The sequence below is a fragment of the Ursus arctos genome, unplaced genomic scaffold, assembly GCF_023065955.2.
Source record: "Ursus arctos isolate Adak ecotype North America unplaced genomic scaffold, UrsArc2.0 scaffold_9, whole genome shotgun sequence".
In the NCBI taxonomy this organism is placed as follows: Eukaryota; Metazoa; Chordata; class Mammalia; order Carnivora; family Ursidae; genus Ursus; species Ursus arctos.
In genome coordinates, this window is record NW_026623111.1 from 6,787,366 (window position 1) to 6,808,653 (window position 21,288).

A 21,288-nucleotide genomic window follows, 5' to 3' on the forward strand; every position below is an offset into this window, starting at 1 on the left:
GGACACAAAGTCCCCAAAGTTTTCTTCTAGCATTATTTATATTCCATTGTTTAAAATTAAAAACTTGGACCACTTTTAATTTAGTTTGGTGTAAGGACAAGTAAGCAATCTTTTTTCGGATTGGTAACCAACTCAGTCGTCACCGTCGAGCGCATCATTTGCCGTTTCCCCCACGGATGGGAAATGAGCCGTGGTTTGTCCCCAGTCCACACACACAGGCAGGAAGCACATTTGCAGGCTCTGTTCTGCGGCGACCCCAGCTTCAGGTATTACAGGGTAACATTTAATTCTCGTCCTTTCTTAGGTCCGTTTTCATACATGACCTGTGGAAGCAGTATGATGAAACCAGGCGGGAGAAAATGTGTTTTTACTGGGACCGCAAATTTAGAAGACGTCTTTCTAGCCGAGATCATCTTTCACGATTAATAGGAATGTTTGAAAATTAAGTGTTTTTCAAGGTCCAAATGCATACTGTTCCTTATTTTTGAAGGCAGTACTGGAAAGATCATGGACTGCCCCAGAACTTGCAATCAGGTGGAACCTAGGGATCCTCTGGTCCAATGTTTTCAGTTTACAAATAAATTTAGGCCCAGAGAAGGGAGGTGAGGTGGCCCAGGTAGCACAGCAATCTGGTAGTTGGGATGGCCATTGCCAAGTCCCAGCCCCTTCCCTGGGGCTTCTCTCCCCAAACTGGGTGGATCCGGCAATCTGGGTTCCTGAACTGTCTCCCTCTGAGGCTGCAGGCCGGGGAGAAGCTACAAGGTTCCCGCACAGGTTTCCGTGCCCCCACCCCCACGGCCCCCCACCACACAAAATCAGCCATCCACAGTGAAGAGAAAGACATTTAATCACTTCTTCGTCTTATCTCTTAAAGCGCTCAAAGTGTTTTCACAAGTGCAAAGGGAGCGATTGCTCTCAGCCAACACTGACCAGTAATTCCAACACACACACAAAAAAACTACAAATCACCGTGCTTTATACTTACTTTTAATTTCTGCACTGAAAAAAAAAAAAGTGAAAACCATGACAGGTTAGTTTACAGTGACGTCACCTCTGCCTTTAAATTAACCTTTGCTCTTGGGGGCAGAAGGGGGAAAGAAAGACAAACACATCAAAGCAGGAGCAACACGGTGGCCGAGACACCTGGGTCTGGCTCGTCGGGCTCTGAACACCCGGAGGCGGCGGCGCCCTCGGCGCGCTGGCCTGTAAACACCGACAGGCAACAGTTAAGATACATTAAAAAGAAAAAAAATTCCCACAATTCCATTCTTAAAACCAAGCACAAAAACAGACAGTGAATACAAGGTTCACGTGAGCGCACCCCATCTGCCGTGGAGGCGGCCACACAGCCCGGCGAGCTCCGGCCCGAGCGGCACCTGCTGCGCAGAGCTCCGGCTTTGCTGAGCCGCCGCGGGGCCCCTCGTCCCGCCAGCAGAGGGCGCGCTGCAGGGACGGGGTCTGCGGGGAGGGGATCCGCGGGGGTGGGGGGGTGGGGGCCGGCCCACAACCGCAGCCTCCCCTGACAGATGGCAAGAGCCGCGGGGGCGGATCTGTGTGCTTTCGAGGCTCTGCCTCTGGAATGTTCTGCACTCGGGCTGGGGTGGGTGGTGGGTGTGAGTTACGCTCCACACGTTGTTTAAGTGCTTGCTTTATTTCTCATGTGCAAACTGTTACTGTCTAAAGCTTTCAGAAGGACGTGTACAGATAGGACACCCTGCAGAGACGAGGGCACTCGCGCTAGGGCCCTCTCTGCTGAGCGGGGCGGGGCGTGGGGGCGCAGGACAGAAATGTGTAGAGAAACGACGTGTTCTGCTGCGGTTAAGCTCTAGTCCCTGATTCGGTCCGTCCAAAGGAGGGGGCCCCTCAGTAGGTGATTGTCCACTCTTTGACAGAGGCGTCGTGGGAGGTGGTGACCAGCGTGTGCTCGTCCAGCCAGGCCAGGCTGCTGACGTGGTGGAGCCGGTGAGCATCTGCGGGGGAAGAAGGCGCTGAGGGGAGCCCGCGGCTCGGCTCCCCAGCCCCTCGGACGAGGCGCAGGGGACAAGCGTGCCAACAGCCACAAGGGGCCGAGAACCTGACCGTGGACCGCAGTTCATCAGACCCCATCCCTCTTCACGGAAGCCTGAGCGTCTGGAAGGTGGACGGTGGGGGCAGGCGTTCTCAAGCCAGCATCCCTGCCGCCCCTCCCAGACATGGTCCTGTCCTGACAACCAATGTCCCCTGGAGACACAACTGTTCCTCCCCCAAGCGGGTGCAAAGTCGGTTTCTCTTTATGCCTAAAGCAACAATACAGGATACACAGGAACAGCCCCCTGGTGTATCTGTGGTAATAAATGGGCGGGGGGGGGGGGATGGACAATAATAAAGGCCGAGAAACCTCTGGTGGACCGGTGACCAGAATACCCTGAGAGACACGGGCCGAGCCTCTCGGGTCCCCCTCTGTGAGAGCTGCACCAGGGGTGAACACAGTCCTCTCTCTCCTGCCTCTGCCCTCCAGACCCAGAGGGTCGTACTACAAACCCACAGAGCAGGGGACCCCGGCAATCTGTTCTGTGCCGCCTTCTACCGGCCCTCCCATCTGGCTGCGGGTGACACTGAGACAGGAGAATTTCAGATCTACCCTGGACAGACATGGTCCCTCCCGGGTCCATGAGCCACGTGTGACTACAGACTTTGAAGCGAGCTATTGCCACATGTAGAAAAAATACGTTTGGCTAAATAAAGCTTACTATTAAGAATAATTTCACTTTTTTTTTTTTCTTTAAACGGGGCTGCTAGAAACACGGGAGGTCCACAGGAGGCTCTGTTACCCTCCCACTGAACACTGCCCATCGCAGAGAGAGAACCTGGTCAGCAGTTTCATTTAGGGGGTGGGGTGGTGGAAGGGAAAGTGCTGTGGTCTGAATGTTTGTGTCTGCCCCCCAAAACTGTATGCCGAAAACCTAATCCCCAAGGCCGTGGTATCAAGAGGCAGGGCCGTGGAAGAGCTGAGGGCAGGAAGGGGATCAGTGGCTTATTAAACAACCACGGCCCACTGCCCTTCCCCTGCGCGAGGCCCAGTACAAAGTCTCTGACCCGGAAGAGCTCCCCCACGCCCCAGCCATGCTGACCCCCTATCCGGGAATTCAGCCTCCTGAGCAGTGAGCAGTAATTCTGTGGTTTATAAGCCGCCCAGTCGGTGGAACTTTCTTATGGAAGCCCAACGGGCTAAGAAGAGATGTCAAGAGGGACCCCCATGTGCTAAGGTATGTGCCTGGTGAATGGAGGCCACCTACTCTCACGCTGGGACTCGTGCATCGTTGATCCCTCTGTGTGTCTAGCAGGGGCCGGCAGAATGAGCACCATGCCTCTCTGGGGTAACTTCCCGGAAGCACAGATGGGACACTCAGGCTTGGGGACAGGTTCTCTGGGGCTGCCTGGGGAGCCGAGGTGGGAGCAGAGAGTCACCTTGGATCTTGACCCTGGTCTCGGGGTCACTCAGGGTCCAGACGTACACCATCATGTCCATGCCGCCGGAGGCGAAGTGCTCGTTGTCTGGTGACCAGGCCAGGCAGACGATCTTCGCGTGGTGTCCGTAAAATACATTGTTCTCCTAGTCGTGGGTTGAAAACAGGTGGTAGGTCAGGGTTCAGGCCAGAGGGGCGCGTGTCATCTCACCTGCCCTTAAGGGCCAACGCTGACGCAGTACTCTCTCCGCCAGGCACGCCACACGGAGGCCTCACAGGAATCCGAGGTGCCCACTGCTCTGTGAGGAGGCCCAGAGGGCGCGGCCCAGCAGCAGGCAGTAGCCACCGTGCCCCTGGGACCCCGGACAGCCTCCGCCACGGCACCCACCCTGAAGTGCTAGCCCTCGGCCCAGCCAGGGCTCAGAGCAACGCCAACACGAAGGCTCAAGGAGGCCCCGGCTCGGGCAGGTGGTGCTCAGAGCAAGCTCAGGCAGCAGAGGGAGGCCACCGGCCTCTCCCCACGCACACCTGCCGGCTCCTCGCTACTCCGCAGGCTGGGCCGGGGCTGGACGGAGCCTGCGCACTGCAGGACTGGCCCTTTCCTGATGCTGTACGAATGCTTTTTCTTCAAGGCATTCTATTTTCTTAATCCCCAGAAAAGGTCGACCTGATGATGACTGTCAAGTTTGCCTGTTCTGTGCTGTGTTGATCCCTCCCTGTAACTGTCTACTTAGCACGCCGTCAATAAGACTGTGGTGTGTACACGGAATCGCTTACAATGGGATACACACAGAAGCTGGGCAATGTGGCGAGGGAGCAGAAGGACAGCCCCGGGGAGGTGGGGGTTACGTCAGCGGAGGTGCAAGCGTACACCTGCGTTTGGTCAGAAGGACACTGGAGCATCAGACAGACCGAAGAGACGCAAGGCTAGTTAGTGCCTAAGCAGGTGTTTACAGGGAGTGCGGAGAGCCCTGTAATTCAAGTGCACCTGAATTAAGATCACTGGACGGACAACGTAACACGGGGAGACGTTAATAGCAAAACCTAGGTGTAAATGTTCACCTCTGCTGGATTCCAAAACCAACCAAGTGCTGGGGGCTGGCGCGGTGCCGGCCGGGACCAAAGACCCGCCATCATCCTGTGCCCCTGCTCTGGCCGTACCCAGCAAGTGACCGCACCCCTAGTGAAGCTGTCTCTGGTCTGTGAACCGGGGCAAATGGACCGCTGTCGGCCCTCGGCTGTTTCCCCCATGCCCTGGTGCCTCTGCACCCTGGCCCGCCCTCGCCAGCCCGTGGCTCAGCGCCCCCACACGCGAGGCAGCGCCGGGCTGATCCACGCTCATCTTCACGAGACCTCAACGGTAATGAGACTCGAGAAGAAAATCTAGTTTCAGCCCTTCGACAGAGAAGCAGCCAGGAAGTCACTGAGCCGGGCAGCCCAGGTGAACCAATCAGCATGTCTTCATAGCAAGCCTGACGCAGCCCAGGGCCCTAACTTTCCGGCGACTGTTCTACCTCACACCACCATGAGCTCCTGGACGACAGGTGCACCTCCTTGTCTCACACCATTCAGCTCTGCGAGCAAGGAAGCCACGTAGTCTCAAGTGACTGCCAGGTTGATGACAGGGGGGAGAGGCCACGGCCCCCACCCGCCATCCGCACTGCCCAGCACGGGGACAGGGCCGCCCCGGCCGCCCACTCACCGAGTAGCCGTCAGCAACACTGAAGACCGTGACCACTTTGCTGGCGTCGCACACGGCGAGGAAGGCGCCATCGTGGGAATACGCGACATCGGTCACGGGGCCCTTGGCCTCCAGGAGCTTGCCCTCGTCCTTCAGCGTGGTGCCTAGGATGGAGTACAAGCGGACATTCCCGTCCTGCAAGAGGACAGAGGGCCAGTGAGTCACTTCCAGATGTGCACCACTGCAGGAGCGCGCGTCCACGCGCGCTCCCGATACCCTCCTAAAACCCTTCAGCAGCTCCCACGGCCTGCTCGGCATAGTGGCAAGCATTACTCAGGAACATAATTAAAATGCTGAACGCTAGCTGCCCCCAATTCTGGTTCTGTGTGTCTGGTGTTCAGGACTCTGCCTTTCTCCTTAAACGCTCCAGTAAGTTCCAACGCAGCTGTTCACAGGGCAAACTCTGAGAAGTATCTATACACGTTTGCATGGCAGTGAGGGCCCCTGGTCTGGCTCTGTCACCCCTGGCCACACTGCCTGCCCCCTGTGCTCTGTACCCACACTGCCCTTCCCAGCGCCCTGGAGGTTCCTTCCAGCACCAAGCCCCGTCTGTCCAACCTGCCGTCTCCTAGCGAGCTCCCCACGCGTGTCGTGAGCCAGGCACCTCTTCACAGGGAGGCGCGCCTGCTCTTCCAGAGGGCAGCTGCCACTTAGCCCATGGGCTGATCACCTGCCCAGGGGTCCTCTAGCCTGGGATGCCCGTGGGATGCCCAAGCGCCCGGCTCTACCCAGCTCTCCTCAGCCAGAGCCTCTGAGGGGTGTCTGGACAGCTCTGCTGGCAGTTCTGCCCGTACTGTGGGAGCCCAGCCAGGTAGGCGGATACATCTTGGGCACCTGCCCTCCAGGCCAGGGACCTCCCCATTTCATGCCCCCAGAGACTTGTCCAGGGCCTGAAAAGTGCCACACACGGTGGAATGAACCCGTGAAGGTGGCACGGATGGACAGACAGAAGGAACCAGGACAGGTGGTGTCCTTGTGACTGCCCGAGGCTGCCCTGGAAGGAGGAAGATCAAGGACCAGCCTGCCCTCTGGGGACAGCTGAGCTGTCTGAGTGGCAAAGATCATCTAAGGTCTCCTAGCTCCGTCCACGACACAGCCTGGCTCTGCCTCCAACAGAGGAGAGCGGCCATGTACAACCCCTGCAGGGGCTGTGAGTGCAGAAGTCCTTGAGATCACGTGACGAGCACACCGCAGTGGGAGTCTGGGCTCCAGCGTCCTGTGAGTACTGCCCACAAGGGAGGCACTGTCAGGAAGGAACGGCCACACTCGCAGACTGCACACAGAGGATGTCACAGGAGGGACACAGCACCAATATCCACCACCGCGCTAACGACGCGACGGGACGGCCACTTGCCCGCATGTCAGTAAAATAAACCAAGAGTACCAGTATGTGGGGGACAACAGGGAAACTTGGTATAAACACAGGAGTGTCCTGTGTGATCACGGAGACTCACAGGCCTGGGGCTGGCAGACAACCAGGAAGAGGAAAGCTGCCAAGACCTTGACGTGGGAGTTGAGGGGATGACGAGATAACCATCTCTCCTTCTTAAGTGGAAAAAAGGTAAACGTCTAGTAAGCAGGACATGGTGCTATGGCCGTGCAAGGGGGAACACCAGGTTCAAACCCCACATCTGACTCCGACCTCCTGCCCCAGGACCATGGCTGTGAACTCCTCCCTAGAAAAGGGAAGGCTGTTTCTCAAAACATGCCAGAGGGCAGGTATTCGGGAAAGGAGGAGTGACAGGCCCAGAAGGGACCGCCAGCACTGTGGGGGTGCTGGCCTACAGGGACAGTTCTGGGCAGAGCACTGCAGGAGAGCAGGGCCAACGGGAACCCTGTGGGAGGCAGTGGGGCTGCTGCCGTGTCCGGGGCTTGGCTGGGCTGCTTGGCAGGCGGGGATGCAGTGCCTCGTGGAGGGGCAGCCACACAGACGGGACACACCTTACTCGTCTGGGACAACCAGCGAAGTCCACGTGTCTCACAGCCATGGCAACACAGAGGAAGAGCGACAGTGCAAGGGCCGACAAGCCCTGCTCTCCGTGTCTGGGCAGTGGTGGCTCGACACTGTGCCCACGGGCTCCCTGGGGGAAGGAACAGCCTGTGGCCGTGGTGGGGGGGCTCCCTCACCCGCTCAGGCAGGCACTCTGACCTGCTGTCAGAGCGCCCAGGGGCCTGTCTGGCTGGTCCTCCTCCAGGCTGGAGGCGGGGGCAGCAAGGACCATTTCTGAGACTGGAGGTGGGACTGCCTGGGGGGGGCAAGTGGAGTGGCCAGTGCCGAGCTGATGCGTCCCACAGGCCAGCTACTGGGCCAAGCCCTGCCCGCAGACCAGCCTTTCCTCAGCCCTCACGCCGGCTCTGCGCAAACGGCCACGGGCCTCTCTGTGGGCAGCTGGCCCCTGGGGTCCTCGAGCAGCTGGGGAGCAGGCGGTTTCACAGAAGGCACCTGCAGGTGACCCGGCAGGCACTGCCCAACGCTGGCTTCCATCCCTGGGGGCGAAGTCTGCCATCTCGGCTGCAGAACTCCTTCATCAGGGCACCTGAGCCCCCCAGGGCCAGATGGGACAAAGGGAGCCGGTCTGTAAAGCACTCAGGACTTGGCCTGGCAGGCAGGGACCACTGGGTCCCCGAGGCTTTCGGTTTAGAGGGGCGGGAGCACCACAGTCTGCAGGACAGCGTAAGCGCGGAAGGAAAACCCTGGACCCATCCGGTTACTGCCGCTTTTCAGGTGTCAGCAATCTTCCTGTCATGCTCCTACCTACAACCCGCCAGCCCAGCTCCTCCACGCTGGTCCTCTCTGAACACGCTAAGTCACGTGTGCCCCAAGCACTCACGTGGTTGACGGCCCAGCGGTCCCCCCTGCTGAGTGCTCCCAGCCCAGCCCCCTCTCGTTGCGCGGGCCCTTGGTCTCCCACCACTTTCCTGCTGATCTGCCTCGGGACAGCTCCGCACTCACGCAGCCCGTGTCACCCCCAAACCGCCCAGACAGCCGGGGTCAGAGGACATGCGGGACAGGAGACTCACCGTGCCCCCGATAGCCACTGTGTCACCGCTGGGGTGCACCGCTACCACTTCGGGCTCGTAGCCGGGGCTGTCAATGCTGAAGCACTTCTTCTGATCCTTGAGCAGGACGATCTGAAAATCAGACAGCAGTCAGGGCACCGAGGCCGGGGACAGACCGCTGGCTGCTGGGGGCGGGGGCCCTGTGACCCTGCGTTGTGCTTCCTCCCTCGTCAGCCACTGGGAACCGTAACTGCTCCCAGTCACAGTCATAACAACTATCGGCTGCTGTCATCGTCACCACGAGCACCAACTTCTCGGGAAACGTCCTGACGTCAGACCTTTCCTTCCTCGCATCACACAGTGAAGGGGCTCTGCTGAACGGCCTTCTCGTGAGGTTCGAGGGACACAGCGTTTAGAAGAGCAAGGCTCTAAAGCAGCACCGGGAATACCCCGGACACGCCGGATTCTAAGTTCTGGCATCCGAGGTCCAAAGCAAGCCCCGTCGCAGCTCCGACGCGCAGCACGTGAACATCCTACATGTGCCGTGAGCGGCTCCCACACCTGGGGAGGCAGCGCTGGCACCCGTCTTCCAGACCAAAACTGTGTCCCAGGTGTGGGCGCCGGCGAGCAGACCGCAGAGCCGGGCCCCAGGTCCACAGAAGCTCTTTGCTCCCCACCAGCCCCCCCCCCCGCGCACGACTCATCCCGGCAGCCGGGAGGGCAGGACAGATGGCGCACAGCAAGGCAGCCAGAAGCTCAGCCCCAGCCAGCACCTGGCTCACTTCCCTCCGCCTCGGGCGGGGGCAGGGCGGAGTCCCCAGGCAGGGCTGGGTGCCCGGGTGACCAGGCCAACGGAGGGCCCAGCAGACAGACCAGCTGGGGCTTGAGCCTGGCTCAGCTGCTTACTGCCTGTGGGGACAGCTCTGTCCTGAACCTCAGCTTCCAAGGCAGAAGAACCTGCCAGTGCCTACACGTCGCAAAGCCGGAATTCGACGTTCAGAGTAAATAAAGTCCCTAATGAATGTGCTGCACACGCTTCGGCCCTGGAGATGGCAGAACATGTGGGGAGTCACACAGCTCCAAGACTCAGGGCTGTGGCCCGGCAGGCGCCCCCGGGCTGACGGACACCCAGGGAGGCTAATGCCCGACAGCCGGGCCCTCTGGCAGCCGCAGACCCTGGGCAAGCAACCGACCCTCCCTGGGCCTCTTTCCCCTTGTCTGTAAAGCGGGTAGGACGTGTCTACCGGAGAGGACTGACTGACTGAACACGCGTGCACGTGGAACTTGGACAGACACGTATCAGAGCTCGGCCGAACAGGAGGCCAGGGGAGGTCAGAGGCCGCGCCCCGCCAGCTCCGTTCTGCCGCCCAGTCCTCCCCGCCACACTGAAGCGGACCGTACCTGGCCGATGCACACGACCACAGCGTAGCCTCCGGGGCCCACAGCCACGCACTTGGGTTGGACGTCCATCTTCACGACTCCCTGCCCGCTGGTGGAGACAAGGGAAAACGTGTTACGCCCACCTCACGGGGGCGTGATGTGTGTGTTGGGCACACGCTCACTGCACACCCACAGCAGCTCAGGGGTCAGGAAGCGGAGAAGCTACTCCAGCCACACTGAGAGAGCCATGTGCTAGAACCCGGGACCAGTGAGAAAGGACCCCCTGCCCCAGGGAAAGAGATTGGAAATCACGCGGGGGCTGGCGGACCCGATCCCACTCTCGTCCTGAGTCCACCGGCCACAGACCCTGGCGATCCCTGGGTACAGAAGGAACTGAGCCCACCTCCCGCTCCCACAGTCACAGCCACTCTGCTCAGCAGGGTGACTCTCCTGAGGAAGCAGATACTTTCACAGATGAGAATCAGGTCTTTGTTTTTGGCTAATGCCATGAAAACATGCCCTGGAAAATCTTGCACACACAAAAAAACTTCTTGAAAATAGTAAACTAAGGAAAATCCCATGTGACCGGGCCAAGCGTGGGGTCCCTGCGGCTCAGGTCACCAGACTGTGGCTGTGCCTCGGGGTCTCTCTCCTGTGAGGCCGAGGGCGCAGCTCTGCGTGCAGTGGGAAGGCTCTCGCAAGGGCCGTGCTAATGCAGGGCAGCACGGGGCAGCAGCACAGAGGACGGCCAGGGCCTGGACACCGGTTCTGGGGCACCTTGGTGGGGGTGGGAGCTGCAGGTTCCCAGCCCGTACTTCCACGACCAGACCCTGCTCTCCCCCTCCTCACCCTGCACAGGAAGCCACAGGTTGTTAACAATTATGTCCCGGAGCCAAGGACGGCCAGTTCAAGGCACCGGAGCAAAACCACACCACGCTGCCGCTTCCTCAGAGCACCTCCCATGTGCAGGGAGCTGTGAGGGCCTTTAGGCCTTCCCAACAGCCCGCAAGGCCAGCTTCTCTGTCCCCTTCCTTGGCTGATGAGGAATAGAACGAGGAGGGCATCTGGGCTGAGATGTTCCGCCTGGTTCCCAGGCAGAGTCTACACAGGTCACCGTCCACACGGGCCACCTGGACTCTCACCCGGCCCCCAGCCGAGGGCCTGGCCACAGGAGTCGTCGAGGGAGAGCAGTGAGAAGGGCCAAGTGCCACTGAGAGCCAGAAGCAGTGCGGGCAAAGGGCCCCCGTTCCGGGGTGCACCGTGGCCCCGGCCCCCGGCAGCCCTCACCTGTAGTCCCGCAGCGTGAGGTTGGTGTACCGCACCGTGTCGTCCATGCTGCAGCTCACCAGCTGCCCCGACTCGTCCACCGTCATCCTGGACACCTGGTTCGTGTGGCCCTTCCCGGCGAAGGAGTCATTCTCCCCCGTCTCTGAATCCCAGTAATGTGGGGCGGGGTTAAGGAAAAGCCGCCTCCAGGACACGGGGCAGGCCCCACCGGGGAGGCATGGCCGTCCCACCTCCAGGGCCTCGACTTGGGACGGGGCTGGGAACACAGGGCCCGAGGGGACGTCTAGGGCAAGTGTAAGTCCGAATTCCAGAACAGTCGTCCTGGTGACCGGCAGCGGGCCACTGAGGACACGCTGAGCAGTGCGGCCGGACCACCTGCAGCAGCGCCGTGCACGGCCAGGCGACGCGGTATGATGTGTGCGGTCCCCGCGGGCTACTGGTGCACACAGACCGCAGCCTGGCCGCGGCGGCCTCCGTGGGGAGGAAACGGCCTCTCACTGGGCACCGAGCCCATGCTTCACTCCACGTCCTGAGTGCTGACAAGCCTGGGGCCGTCAGCACGAGGCCGGCTGCGCCTCCCCGCTCGGAGGACGGCTGGCCAGGGGCCGCCCGGCAGCAGCACGGGGCTGACCCACCTTGGCGGAGTTTACACACCATGAGTTTGAGGTGCTCAGGGGGAGGGGGTGTTTTAAGTGAGATTTCCAGGAGGAAATCTCATCTCAAACGCAGATTACTGTTGCCTCTACAACGCCACAGGTAGGCTCCACGGCTGACATGCTCTCGTGATGGAGACCCCAGCGCTGGATACCCAAGGACACACAGACACTGAGCATCAGAGTTCGCGCCAGGGTGCACCGGCGCTGGGCCTGGGGAAGATCTGGAAGAGGCGGCGTCGCACCAGGAGGGGAGCCACGCCAGGGCAGCTGAAGACAACATGACTGCAGACTGGCACGCCGCTCCAGGAGGGACAGACCCTAGAGCCTTCTCTGCCCCTGATGACAATGCAGTGAAGTGTATGGTGATACACTACCCTCCTTACATTTAATGCGGTGGCGGGTGACTCATCTGTCCTTCTACCCCAGGGCTGTGGGGAGACCTCCCTAGCTGGCGCTGTCTTGTGAAAACCGCAAAGCCCTGCAGGGCTGAGTCAGCCTACACCCCAGCACCCCACAGACAACAGTCCTGGGAGGAGGGGGAGCCCCAGGCCACACACACAGTGGGGGCTGTAGGGGCTGCTTCACATGCCTCCAGGGAAAGTCTCACTGGACTGCACAGAACCTCAGCAGAAGGGACATTCGGGTTCCAGTCCCAGCTGCGGCTGACCAGTGGTGTGACCCTGGGGAAGGCACTCGAGCATTCTGAGCTTCTGTTCTCTGTTTTTAAAACAACGGGACAGTACTGACAGGTTCTAGGTCCTACAGAATCCTAAGACTCCTGACTCACGGCTTGTGGGAGGGATCAGGCAGCACTCGGGGCCCAGGCGGGAGCAGCAGCTCGATTCAGAGTTGAACAGCGACTTACAGCTGCACAGAGAAGTGACCCATCGGGTCAAGGCTGCAGCCTGGAGCCAGGGGCCCCCAGCGTGGACACACCCGGTGGTCGGAGCCCTGCTGCTGCCACCTGGCAGGCCTGGCCCCTGGCTCCATGGGGACAGAACACTCCCACCTCTCCTGCCAGTGGTCCCGGAGCCAGCTCTGTAAGCCAAAGGATATTAATGTGTCCGTCGTGGCTCCCGGAGTAGATGTAGGACTTGCCGCCGTTTTTATGCACCGTCAGACACTGGATGGATTTGCTGTGACCCTGCGGAGGAGATGGACGGGGCGGGCTGAGCTGAGAACACGCCATTCTGCCTCTGCAACCTGCCAACCGCCCTCCACTGACTGTGCCCCTAGGGAATGAGGCAGAGACCCTCCACATCGCGGCTGACATCGGTGCCAAGACCCTGCAACCCCCCGTGTGCCCGGAAACCCCTTCCATGAGCGGCGAGGCCAGCGCTTCCCCAGCTGACTGGCCATCTGACAAAACCTCATCAGGCAGCCCTCCCTCCCGGCACCCAACCCCAACCCGGGCCGAGGACGGGATCTCATAAAGCCCCAGGTGCCAGGGGCGTGCTCTGAGCAACTGACCCTGGCAGTGCCCCGAACGGGGGAAATGCTGCTCACGCCCGGCACACGACGGGGAGCCCCAACCCCGAGCTGAGCCTCCAGGGTGGGGAAGCAGCAGTAAACAGGATCAGTCACAGGAGGGCCGAATGCTCAGAGGCACGTGGGGAGACATCCGGGCCCTGCAGGGACCCAGATAGCAGCGGAACACAGGGAGAGCTCCCAGCCACCCAGAGAGAGACCCAGACAGTCCCGGGGTGCTACTGACAATCTGTTCTCTCCCCAGAACCAGAACATACAACTCTAGCTTCAACTCTTGGCTTGTGAGGAGGCTTCTGCTCTCCCAGCACACCCCGCCCCACCCAAGCTGTCAGAGGGCCCTGAAGCCCAAAACCTCCCTGACTGGCAACATGACGGGCACAGACGACTCCTCTATAGCCAGACCCCCCGGCTAGGGGAACATGTAACCTCGCTGTTAACTGCTGCCGAGGGCCTGGGGTGGGCAGGTCTCTGGTCCTTCCCAGCCATGCTCCGCTGCCAGGTGGCACAATTCTGCACAGGCCTCGTCCCGGGGGCTTCCCAAGCATCCCGCAGGGTTCCACTTATTGCCACAATGTGACAACAGTCTTCTAAGAAAGGTGCACACAGTTCTCAGGGGACACACTGCGTCCTTTCCACCTCACGTCTCCTAGGACAAAGTCCACCAGACCTGATACTTAACGCGTGGTCCTCAGACGATCCTGATGACTCAGGACCTGCACCCGGGGAGATGCCCGCGGACTCCGTGCACGTGCCCTGTCTGGGGCCACAGTGTCACCCGCGAGCTGGTGAGGAGCCTGAGCTCGCACGGGCCCCGCAGATACCCACAGGCGAACCCAGCCACCGTGTCTGAACAAGCTGGCTCTTGGCTGAGTCCGACGGACCTTCTAGCGTAAGAACCGCTGATCCAGCTACACATCAGAACCCCGGGTGTGCTTTAGGAGTCCCAACAGCTAGAGCCATCCCTACAGGTTCTGCCCAAATCCCTCTGGGGCAGGTCCAGTTGCAAGGCCTCCCGGTCCTCCCTCAGGCTCCCCAGGGATCCATCTCTTTTTCAATCTCAATGTGCAGCAGGGCCGAGCACTCTAGTCTAAGTTTGGCCTTCTCCCGGGCCCCACGTGTGGCTCAGACGCCTCTGCAGTGTGAGATCAGCACCAAGTGCCCCCCGGGTTCCTGCGCACACGCTGCGGTGGGAGCGGGAACAGGAGTTCCCTTTCCCACAAGAGTCCCTGAGCTGGCCTGGGAGAAAACAGAAGCCCAGCCTGTAGTTCCCATGCTTTCAGTGGCCAGCGGGAAACTGCTCTTCTGGGCACAAGTGGGCTCACAGCCATACCTGAATCTCTGAAGGAATTTTCCCCATGACGTCTGGAGGCCCAGCAAAGTGACTGTGTCCTGCATGCCCCCTCCCCCAGCGCTCCCTGGCTCTGTGCCATATACACCTGCGTAACATAGGCACTGCGCCAGGCTGGGAGCCCATCAAGGAGGAGGTCCCAGTGCCCCGTCCTTAGGGTCAAGCTGGGGGGAGCATCATGGGAGCAGAAGGTGTGGGGCCAGCACTGAGGACAGATGCTGCTGTGACACTAGATCAGTCCTCCCCTGCAAGCCACATCCCCTCTTGAATGGGACACAGTGTCTCCCACCTCAGGCAACGCCTCCCTCAACTCCCAGGCAGAAGCAGGGTCTACAGGGAGCGGCACCAGGGCTGGCCCTGTGCTTGGGGAGCTCCTAGGTCCTCGCCTGGCTGCTGGTCTCCTGAGATACCGAGACCACTCGGGCTGCAGGAAGGAGAAGGCATTCTCCCCCCCCCCCAAGAAAAGAAGGGGCACCCAGGGCAGACTCTGGGCATCAGCTGCCCGGAGGAAGCCCTCCAGGTGACAGGGACAGAAGCTGGGGAGAGGTCCTACCACCTCCCACTGCTTGCTGCTGCACGAACTCCCGGCCGGGCACTCGAGCCCTCTATACCTCAGGGACCACCTGTTTCTCCACACTCATTCCCTCCCACGTGCCTTCCCTGCTCGAACCACATAAAACTCAAGGTCTCCTCACACTCCATCCCATGTTCAAGAGCCGCATGATGCCCAGGTCCAGTCCCAAGGCCTCCTGGGCCTCCTGCAGGCTCTCTGCTGGTCCTCCCCGTCTGTGGCGATGCTCCTGGGGCTCCGTGTGCTCCAGCTGTAAGCTCCTGAGGGAGGCTATTCTCCCCAGGACACACGGACTCCTGACAGCAGAGTGAGGGCCTCTGTCCACAGCCCCAAGGCCGAGCCCCCTGATGCTTCTAGAAGCTCAAGGGGAACTCGGCATCAGCCTCCGACTTCTGCTAAACACACACCCCAAAGCAACTAGCATCCTGCCCTTGACCAAACCCCAGGGCCGGTCCCCCGCCTGGCCTCACGCAGGTTCTCCCTCTTGCTCGAGGGGTGCACGCTTCCTCTGACAGCCCTACAGGCAGGTACAGGCAGAGCCACCGCGGCGCAGCCTCACCTTGATGACCCGCAGGGGCTTGCTGGGGTTGTTTTTGTCCAGGTAATTGATGTACCCAGACAGGGAGATGCTGAGGAGGTGGTCCTTCTGCCACAAGCAGCCCAGCTGCTGGTCCAGAACGGTGGAGCCCATTGTAAACGTATTGACGACAGAGTTCACACTGACGTCCCAAATCTTCGAGGTTTTGTCTCCGGAAGCAGAAAGCAAATGGGTGCTATCAGGGCTCCAGCTGATCTACGCAAATGAAAGAGCAGGCCACACGTCAGCGAGCACAGAGTGGGAAGGGGCCTTAGAGAGCTGCCTGTCCACAGCCCCCACTTCTGAGCAGGGAGAAGCCATACCCAGGGGGGACTCGGTGGGGACCCGGTGGGACCAGGGTCCAGGCCCCTGCTCCGGTCACTGGCTTCTCCAGGCCACGACAGCCCTTCTGTGGGACCCAGAAGCTCTCCGCCGCCGCCCCTCCTTCAGCCCCCTCCCACTTCACGCTCCTAACACCGAGTTGTGTACCAACGAGTGCACACACAGACACGGCCCCACCAGTCGCTGGCACGCTCCCACAACACGGATCCGTACTCACAGCGTAAATGCCTCCGTCGTGAGCCTTGCCTCCTCCCAGGGCACACACTTTCTCTCCCGTCTTTCCATCGTAGATGTAGATCTTTCAAGGAACAACGCACATGTGGGTCACAGGTGGGAGGATGCGCTCACCAGCTGGCAGGCGAAATGAGCTCTTCCTCGTCCCTGCTCTACCCTCAAGAGTTTGCTACTGTGACTCTTAAAAAAGGGATCTGAAAACTGTGCTAACGGGTGGAGTCCCAGCTCCGTTTAAAAGGAGAGCGATGGAAAGGGGGCCACTAAGCTGTGATGACACAGCCCGGAACCGAACGCCTTCCAGGAATGGGATGGAGGGAGAGTCCTAGTTCCTCCTGGAAATACCGCTTTGGGAGGTTGGCCTGCCCTCAAGAGCTGGGAGGCGGTCAGATGCGCCCCCACCGCCCCGGGCCCCGGCCCTCACCTGGCCATCCGCGCTGGCAGTGGCAAATCTGTTCCCATCAGGAGAGAATCGCACACAGTTGACAAAGCGGCCGTGGTCCTGCAGGAAAGAGCACAGTTACCCACCTGATGACAGAGGTTCTGGGAAATTCTTTATGAAATATGCAGTCTGCTTCAAACATCTGCTCTGGCTGCCAATGTCAACTGTCCGTCCACAGGATGACCTCAGAGCTCAAATAAAACAAGCCCAAAGCAGCTCCTGACTCACTGGGAGGTATGCTTCAGCCTGCCTGCCTTGGCCCAGGCCTATCTGTGCCCGAAGGCCGTCCCCTGCTAGGCCTCCCGTTCCCATGCTTGTCGGATGTGTGAGTTCCCCCCATCCTCATCCTGCAGAGCCGACAGAGCCCAGACAAAGCCGGCTCTCTTCCCTCAGGGTCCCAGACATAGCTCAAGCCCAGAACCCTAGGCCTCTTCTCCGAGTCTCCAGGGCCCAGCACACAGCAGGTGCTGAGTGGGATCAGGATGGAGCTGGGTTAACAACTGAGGTTTTAAAGAAATTAAATAATGGTCTTGCACTTCTGGGGAGTAAGACTCCAGATGACCTCCAGGGATGATTCCCTTTCCTAAATAAGTAAACAACTCAATCTTTCCTCCACCAAGGGTTTGCAAAAGAAAACATTCTCTAAACACCCCACGTCCCTCCCCCACCTGCAAAAAACACCCCTTAAGTGAACTCTTAACTCTCCTCCAGGTAGGAAGGGTTTAGGGATTCTGTGGGTATAAACACCTAACCTTCAGGAAAGCCCCGGCCCGTCACCTGCCCCCACAGTGCCCTCCAAGGCCAAGCACTGAGTCAACTTAAGTCAGGAGCTGCTTGTGTGAAGGCTCTGCATGCGTGTGTCATGTGAGGGGCTGAATCGAGCTGAACTGTGCCACCTGTACAAGGAAACCTCCTTAGGAAAGAGGGTCTGTGCGGACGCAGTTGAGGTACGATGAGGTCCTTAGGGCGGCCCTAATGCAGTAACTAGTGTGCTCCAATGAGGGAGATCGGGATAGACACAGTCGGGGAGGGAAGAGCAAGTGAAGAAGGGAGACAGACCAGGAGGACGCTCCCTCGAACCAAGGAATGCCAGGGGACAGAATCTGGAAGGAGCGGGGGGGACACAAGCCTGCTGACACCTGATCTCAGGATCTGCCTTCCAGATACGAGAATAAATCCCTGTTGAAGCCCCTGGTTGGTAGTCCTTTGTTACTGGCAGCCGCAGGGAACGAGCCCACGGAACACATCATTTGTAACGTTCCTGTAATGCTAACCCTTCAAGGACGCTGTGCTGCTCACGGCACTGGCGAAGACACTCAGGCCAGGCAGGAGAAATCGGAGCCAGGATCCCAAGGAGGGGAGCCACAGAGCCTGGGTCAGAGGAACCTATGTGTCTGCAAAGTCCAACTGGGAGGCTGAGCAGAACAGTCGCCCCGCAGTTGGGGTGTCCCTGGTGTAGGCAGCTCTCGTCCCACGGAGCCACGATCTCTGCCTGCTGACATTCCCGGCCAGGCACGTCGGGCCCCACGCGGTTCAGTCCAGAGCCGGAGCGTAGAGACAGCCCCGCATCTGCTCTTCGGCGACCACACCGCTTCCCCCAGCGGCCAGCACTTCGTCTCGCTGCGAGGGAATCCCCCCACAGGCGCGGGGACAGGAAAGCCCGAGCACTCTGAGCCGAGGGACACGGGTGATCCACACAAGCTGCCTTCATTCCTGCCTCTTCCTGGCGAGCACCGTCGTGGGCTGCAACTCTGCTCTGACTCGTGAGCCTGTCCTCTGGGGCATCATCACCAGTGCCCGTGACGGAGGTGCGATGGGCTCACGGCTTCGGCCTGAACGTGGTGCTGGTTTGGGGACCGCTGGGAGGCAGTTCCCATTACTAACATGCCATCCGGTCTGCAGGGTGACACGGAGGCCATGGACCAGAGTTTCTCGTGTGCGCGCATCTGTGTGAGGGCTGACCTTCCCTGCTGCACGGCGTGGGCTCCATGTTCCAGAGCAGACGCAGTCCACAATCCGAACCACGGTGGAAGGAATCTGCTTCCCAAACTGGGATCTCTCGAGCCCTCCTGACTGCTTCTGTCTTCACCATGGTCACGGGTCACTCACCACCTTACCACTGCGAGGGCCTTAGGGAGCCTCCAGACACCTCCCAGGAGACAACCAGGCCCAGAGAGAACCTGGGTCTCTGGTTTCTCTTCCAGACCTCTGGGCTTGGCTGCACTGGCTCTGGGGCCTGGGCAGGCCGGGCCCCTTCTGGAGGGGAGCCACCCAGGTCAGACCCTTAACTCCCCAGGCCAAATGCCACCGTGGTGCCATCCACCCGGGGCTGCAAGGGAGCCAGCCACGCTCCCCAAGAACTGGAATGCTAAAAGAGCGCACAACGAATGGAGCAGACCCTGGGCTACAGTGTGGGATGCTGATCCCCCTTTGCCAGGCATAAGGAATATGCCATGAGTTCAATGGCCGGCCTCCATTCAATTCCACCAGTTTCGCTGCTTCCCTGAGAGAACAGGAATGTCCCCGTATCCCAAGCCCAGCTCACGGAAGTCAGGTGCCCTCCTGAAGGGCAGCACCAGACACCCAAGCCCCACACCTGCCCATGTCCGCCCTTGCAGAGAGGCCCTCCTCCCCGCTGGAATGCCGCAGGTCCCTGCCCAGGCCCTGGAACAAGGCAGGCTTGTGGGAAAGCCTGGGTTCAGTGAGGGCCAGGAACAGCAGATGCCCCCAGAGGACCAGGCACTGTGTGAACCCAAGGCCTTTGGCTTTAGAAACTCTTTCCTGTCAGCTTTTCCTGCAGCTTGAGCCAAGAGTCCAAAGGAGCAGGAAACTTGATGTCTGCTCCTGAAATAGCGACTTACAGGGAAACAGCAGCGAACAGCCCATTAACCAAAAAAGTGAGGACTAAAAATAGCCTGTTCCACAGGGAGGTGAGGCCTGATTACAAAGAAGGAATGGGTCTGGGGAAACATCCCAGAGGGGGAGGGGTATGGCGAGGGTTCAGACACCCGATGGACCTCTTCTCTGGCTGCCCAACCCAGCCGCGGCTCGCAGCCTGGCCCTCCCCACGCTCCCTGGAGGAGTCACAGCACCATCCCACAGGCCTAGCTCGCTCAGGCCATCCCAATGTGGAAGGCCCTTGGTGTCCGGTCTACACCTGTCTGCCCATCAGTCACGGTCGACATTCACCGGAGCTCTGGCGGTTACTGTGTCAGCAAAGCCCCCCGAAAACCCCCCACTGTCATTCTCTCTCCCCCATCATCACCTGACCCACCATCACCGCCGACACTGAGAACAGAGTTGTGAAGCCATTAGGTAATAAGTAACGTACCTGAGCCCCCGTCACTGATAGGGTCAGAGCACCACCAGGCTCCATGGCCTGACTCCAGCGAGCCCAGGCAGACGAGCTGGTCAGCTCAGGTGTCTCCTCTGGGAGCCCTCCCTGGTTTCACTGGCCCCAGCTGTCCCCTGAACGTACAACTGCTACTAACCCTCACACTGAAATGCCCTGCCCACCTGTCCTGTGCCCCGTCCTGAGCTCGTGGAGGGAGAAACAGGCTCAGACGCCTGGGCCCAGCTCCTCGTCCCCCCTGAGCACAGCACGCGCCCCTACGGCTGGTGCCCTGAAAATGGGTTTCTGTCCTCACCTGCAACACTGCCTCACTCCTCCAGTCAGCCCACCACCCCCTCCACACCTGGCTTCCCCTCACCCCGGGGAGTCTTCCCTGTCACGTGCTTAGAGGGGTAGCGGCACACCTCCGCCTGCTTCAGCTTGGCTGAGAGACACAAAAGTGACCCTGCCCTCTGCCTGCTTCCCCTGCCACCCTGGACACCCTGGCTCAGCAACCACTGTCCTCTGGAGAAAGAGGACCAGAGGAAGGGACAGAAGGCTTGTCCCTGTGAGCCTGGCCAGGCCATGTACCCTGCCATCAGCCATAGCCTGCGCAGGAGACCAGGAACGAAACGGGGGGAAGGAGACCTGCCCCGCTGACCGCAAGCATGACCAGCACTAACGCACCCATAGCTCTCTGAAAAGCAACACTGGCAGATACAAGGGCGGAAGGCGAATGGCTAAGGATGAGGCAGGGCATCTGTGGGCCCAGCCCAGGGCCAGTACAAAGCAGGTACCCGATACACGCCGAAGGGCCGGCAACGGCTGCTTTCTCCCCTGCTGGGAGTCAGGAAACAGGAAAAATACCACCAGAAAATCCTGCATAGCAGAGCTCCAATTCGCCTTAACTGCCTAGAAAGGCAATGCCTCTAATAATAGCCAAGGCAGATTTCTAGCTCAACTCACCTCCGCTGTGTAGAGGGAAGTGGGACACCCCTGCTCAGCGCCGCCCGTGATGGGTAAGACCACACAGGTGGCAGGGGAAAGCCGCTCCGGGAGCGGCAGACACGCTGCACAGCACGGCCGGCTGGAGCGGAGACCAGGTGTCCCCTCTGCCACAGGTGGGCTCCGTCCACGCTCAGAACCTCGGGAAGTTTCCACCTCCAGATCACACAGCCACAGCCTGGACAAGGTGGCCTGGGCCATAGGAGTGCCACCTAAGCAATCGCTGAATTAGATAAACTGTCCTATCGACCACAACACCTGGCTGTGGACACAGTCTTCCCAAGTGCCTGCTCCAGAAGGGCCGTCTGCGGTCGTCCCTGGCAGAAGAGGAAGTGCATGGCCAGAGGGGCGCTGAAACTCGCCCAACGCGCCCATGGGCCAAGTGCACAGACAAGGCGGGCAAGCTAACCATGCATCGGACGCAGGGACGTGCTCGGCGGGAA

The 21,288-nt window shown here is 60.0% G+C and overlaps 1 protein-coding gene across 2 annotated transcripts in view; it reads right to left on the reverse strand.

Moving 5' to 3' along the window:
- Positions 1-853: 853 nt before the first annotated feature.
- The window catches only part of WDR1 (WD repeat domain 1), a 42,095-nt gene continuing 21,660 nt past the window's right edge, over positions 854-21,288 (reverse strand). Inside the window, exons 6-15 of one of the 2 annotated variants that reach the window (XM_057309642.1) lie at positions 16,492-16,569; positions 16,054-16,134; positions 15,477-15,710; positions 12,562-12,654; positions 10,855-11,006; positions 9,589-9,676; positions 8,209-8,319; positions 5,149-5,322; positions 3,448-3,592; positions 854-1,970 (exon numbers count right to left, since the gene is read on the reverse strand). In XM_057309642.1, coding sequence (XP_057165625.1) covers positions 1,864-1,970; positions 3,448-3,592; positions 5,149-5,322; positions 8,209-8,319; positions 9,589-9,676; positions 10,855-11,006; positions 12,562-12,654; positions 15,477-15,710; positions 16,054-16,134; positions 16,492-16,569 — 1,263 coding nt within the window. In that variant the 3' untranslated portion in view covers positions 854-1,863. Of the gene's footprint in view, positions 1,971-3,447; positions 3,593-5,148; positions 5,323-8,208; positions 8,320-9,588; positions 9,677-10,854; positions 11,010-12,561; positions 12,655-15,476; positions 15,711-16,053; positions 16,135-16,491; positions 16,570-21,288 lie in introns of both variants that reach the window. The other variant, XM_057309643.1, reaches the window with a different exon arrangement.